The following is a 4,041-nucleotide window of genomic DNA, read 5'->3' as shown; positions in this document are numbered from 1 at the left end:
CCTCAGCTCATTTCAAATGCTGAAGTCATGCACTTTTGTTTTTGTGCAATCTACTTTTACGTTTAGCCACCGACTCAACAAACAGAGAGTGATAACAGAATCACTACAGTAGATCATGAAATGCTAAAGGTCAGGAAGATTTGATATATTTGGATCCCAACATCACAGCAGAGCATAAACTGACTTGCTATATCACATTCCAGCCTTTACCTTACATAGATGAAATTCCCGCTTACCTGTACCCTTTCTTAAGAAATGTCACCGAAGTGCCAGGCGAAGGTCTTTGCTCTTTTGCGTCCATCGCTGTCTGCCTTGGTCGGTCACCAGAAGAAGCAACCATTATTCGTAGTGAGATGGAATTGGAGGTTCGTATGCGATATGATTGGTACGAGAAGTACATCCCGGATTTGTGTATCAACTATGATATACAAAAATTACTCGCAATACTTCAAAACCCAGACAGCTCAGCAGGCCGAGACCTTTGGTACCCAATGCCAGGTGGCATGACTCTCATTGCCAACACATACAACCAGCCTGTCATCTTCTATACTCAATACAACGCTGCAACCATGCACACATTCCCATTCTTTTCACCTCCCCCTTCTGATATACGACCGATTGTGATTGCTCATGTAAATAACAAAACACATTACGTCCCCCTCGATCTCACTTTCACATCTACACTTCCTATACCGATCGTCAACCATGAATGGCCTCATTTACACGATCCCAGCGCAGACGGATGGAAGGACATGTATTCTTCAAACACACAAACTTTCATACGAATATCCAAGAGCCTGAGAGAAGCCAGATTGAAGGAACAGGAAGAACTGCGTTTTGAAAATCCAATCACCTTATCCATCAGCGGCGCAAGTGAGGATGAAGAGTATTCCAACAAACAAGACCGTTCATCTCCATCAGTATCAGTGACTCAAAATTCAGACATTCAGCAACCCATCAAAAAAAAACAAAAGTTGATTCTTAAATTACCAAACCCCGACAATACATCCATTGACAACACCAATATCTCAGTTCCAAAATTAGAGAACAAATTAATGAATAAATCTACAAACGAGAAACAGAAAGAATTTTGCTTTGAAGATCCGCTCACCATATCTATCAGTGGGGCAAGTGCAAATGAAGAGTCTCTTGACAAACATTCATCTCCATCCACATCATTGACTCAACCTTTAGACATCGAACAACCCGTAAAAAAAAAAAAATTGATTCTTAATTTACCAAACGCCAACAATCCATCCATTCACAACGCCAACCTATTAGTTCCAAAATTAAAGAATGAATCAATGGAAAAGTCTAAAAAAAATCCACGAATCATATTACTTAGTTTTGAGCAATTGTCAGATTCTAATGGAACTCTATTGCCACAATTTGAATATCAAATACAGAGTAGGAATTGTGCATCATTACCGTCAGAATTGAAAAAATATAGATGTTCATCTTGTATTAGTAGAAAAGGGGGATTTATCTGCGCATTTATTCATATTTGATCATGGATCTATGAGAAACATACAGCTAAATTAGTAGGAGGACCAATCTTCGAGTCTATTAATCAAACAGCCTTTCAAACTTCTTATCGTCAAGCTCAATTTCTGATATTCAACAAATTACCTGCACATATGAATGAATTAATTAATCTAAGGAGAACTGTGGAAAAGCATTGAAACCTGTCTGCAAAGAGAGTTGATCGAATTTCAAAAAAGTCAAAGTGTCATTTTATCGGTAGAAGGATTGATGTATCAACTCAATGTGATTATTGTGCGACAACGTTGATTGGAGTAGCTTGGATGTGTGAAAGGTGTGGGAAGGAAGCATGTGTGATGTGCTTCAACATCTTTCAAACACTGTCTGATCAACATGACCAAGAAAAGGACAATCGAAACGGTGCAGATGGACACAATCGTCATTCTTCTTGGATCAAACGGACTGGTCGTTGTGTGAAAGCGTTTGGATCTCAACATGACACTTCTTCACACTTCAAAGTATCACATCTAGCTCGGGAAGAAATCTTGAAATACTTAGAAGAGATCGATCAGGTCTTTCGACAAGACTCCATCAATACCACACCTCCACCTCCACCTGTCGCTATTGATGACTTCATTCATCATCCACCGGATTCAGAAAGTGATCCTTATTATAAAGTAGATATTAACACACTTGAATCTACTCACATGATGTTTGATCAGATTTGGTCATCCGGGGTTCCTCTAGTGGTGACTGGGACTCAAGATCGAATGGAATTACCTTGGGATCCTGAATATCTGAGCACAAATTATGGAGAGGAACAGTGTAGCATGTTGGACTCCAACTCGCCGCATGGTGACACCATCAAGACAAATGTTGCAGACTTTTTTGAGAGATTCAAAGGATCGAATTTCTATGATGCAACAGCATGGAAACTAAGGGTTTGTCTGTATTCTTTTGCTCACTTAGAGGTAAAGTTTTCTGAATGTGCTTGTGTCTAATTGTTGCCTATAGGATTGGCCACCCGAGATAGACATGAATCTGAAGTTTCGTGACTTATTTGAAGATTTCCAGAGAGCAGTACCCATGGGAGAGAGCACTAGGCCAACTGGATTGAAGAATCTCATAGCTCATTTTCCTAAGAATGCAAACGTACCAGATATGTAAGTGATACCTTTTTGGATAATCTGCTTTTCCATGCGACCATCAATCATCCTGTTTCCTTCTTACTAATAGTTTTGTTTGTTCTGACATAGTGGACCAAAGGTGAGTTTTGTCTTGAATCTTTGTTCTCTTTCACATGTTGGCTTTGTGTTGACTGCTTTGAGTGATGGATTATATAGATGTACATTGCTATGCAAACTTCAGATCAAAGTGGATCATCTGGATCAACCGGGTTTGTAGTTTGATCTAAATCAAGATTGATCTCTTTCTTTTTGACATCCATCTAACCGTTCATCTGGGATTGTTTGCTTTGAAGTCTCCATATGGACATGTCAGGTTGAGCCAACTTTTATCAATCAAATTCCGGGTGCCTGATATATAAGATCAATTCATGATTTTTTTGTTGTAGATGCCATCAATATCCAAACGTATGCCAGATGTAATCCGGAAGGAATAGAAGGTTGTGTGAGCAAACATATCTGATATGCTTTAGATTGAGATCTCAATTTACGACTCACAACAATATAGCAAAACACTGAAGTAATTTTTGATCTGATCCCCAGTCTTTATGGCATCTATATCATGCTAATGATACGGAGAAAGTACGTAAATTTCTCTATGAACATCATGCTCAACAATTAGGGATCTCGATTGAAGAGGTTAAGAGTGGATATGATGATCCAATTCATGTGTATGTTTGTTCATCATATCTTTCATGATGGCGACTGTTTCTGATTTGATCTGCTTTTTGGATAAATTAATTATAGGACAAGAACTTACATTGACGCTGAGATGAGAAACAAACTGCGCAAAGAATATGGGGTGAAAGGCTATGAGATTAGACAGGTCTGTGATTGTTTCTTTTCATTGGTGTTGGAAATTCATAGATTCTTTTTTTGACCAATGACTCGTTTGCATTGAATAAATGAAATAGAAACCTGGAGAAGCAGTTTTCATACCTGCGTACACGGCACATCAAGTCTGTAATCTAGCGAATTGTATCAAGGTAGCTGGTAAGCTGTGCTCAATCTTTGAGATAAAACAGCTGTAATTATTTGGTTATTATTCACATTAATCAAATCTTTTGCTTGGGGAATGTTCAGCCGACTTTGTTTCCGCCATATCAATTGAGAACTGTATGAAGCTTAAAGAAGAGTTTAGGGAACAATTGCATGAACAACCAAAACCTTGGAAAGGCGATGTTTTGCAAATGGAACAAATGCTTCTTTAGTAAGTCTTTGTGTTTCTTTTTCAGTCACTTTTTTCTGAAAAGATTTAGGATTGGCATTTGGGTTTACATTGTATCTTTGCTGTTCATTTCTGTAAATTTCCAGTGCTTTTGAATCTTTAGGGATAAATATAGAAGAGTTTGAGTCTGAAAGTTTCAAAGGCTGA

The 4,041-nt window shown here is 38.3% G+C and overlaps 2 protein-coding genes across 2 annotated transcripts; both read left to right on the top strand.

Annotated features, from left to right (window-relative positions):
* Positions 1-569: 569 nt before the first annotated feature.
* MELLADRAFT_67777 (uncharacterized protein) lies at positions 570-1,508 on the top strand (the record flags this gene model as incomplete). The annotated part of the gene is made up of 1 exon (XM_007416128.1): positions 570-1,508. The coding sequence occupies one exon, from the start codon at positions 570-572 to the stop codon at positions 1,506-1,508; it is 939 nt and encodes a 312-aa protein (XP_007416190.1).
* Positions 1,509-2,517: 1,009 nt separating this feature from the next.
* Positions 2,518-4,041, top strand: MELLADRAFT_67776 (uncharacterized protein; the record flags this gene model as incomplete). The annotated part of the gene is made up of 9 exons (XM_007416129.1): positions 2,518-2,645; positions 2,739-2,748; positions 2,826-2,878; positions 3,084-3,111; positions 3,210-3,337; positions 3,414-3,492; positions 3,581-3,659; positions 3,750-3,876; positions 3,981-4,041. The coding sequence occupies 9 exons, from the start codon at positions 2,518-2,520 to the stop codon at positions 4,039-4,041; spliced, it is 693 nt and encodes a 230-aa protein (XP_007416191.1).

The sequence above is a fragment of the Melampsora larici-populina genome, assembly GCF_000204055.1.
Source record: "Melampsora larici-populina 98AG31 unplaced genomic scaffold MELLAscaffold_57, whole genome shotgun sequence".
Lineage (NCBI taxonomy): Eukaryota > Fungi > Basidiomycota > Pucciniomycetes > Pucciniales > Melampsoraceae > Melampsora > Melampsora laricis-populina.
The sequence above is the reverse complement of the archived record's forward strand: the minus strand, read 5'-3'. Positions and strand labels throughout refer to the sequence as shown.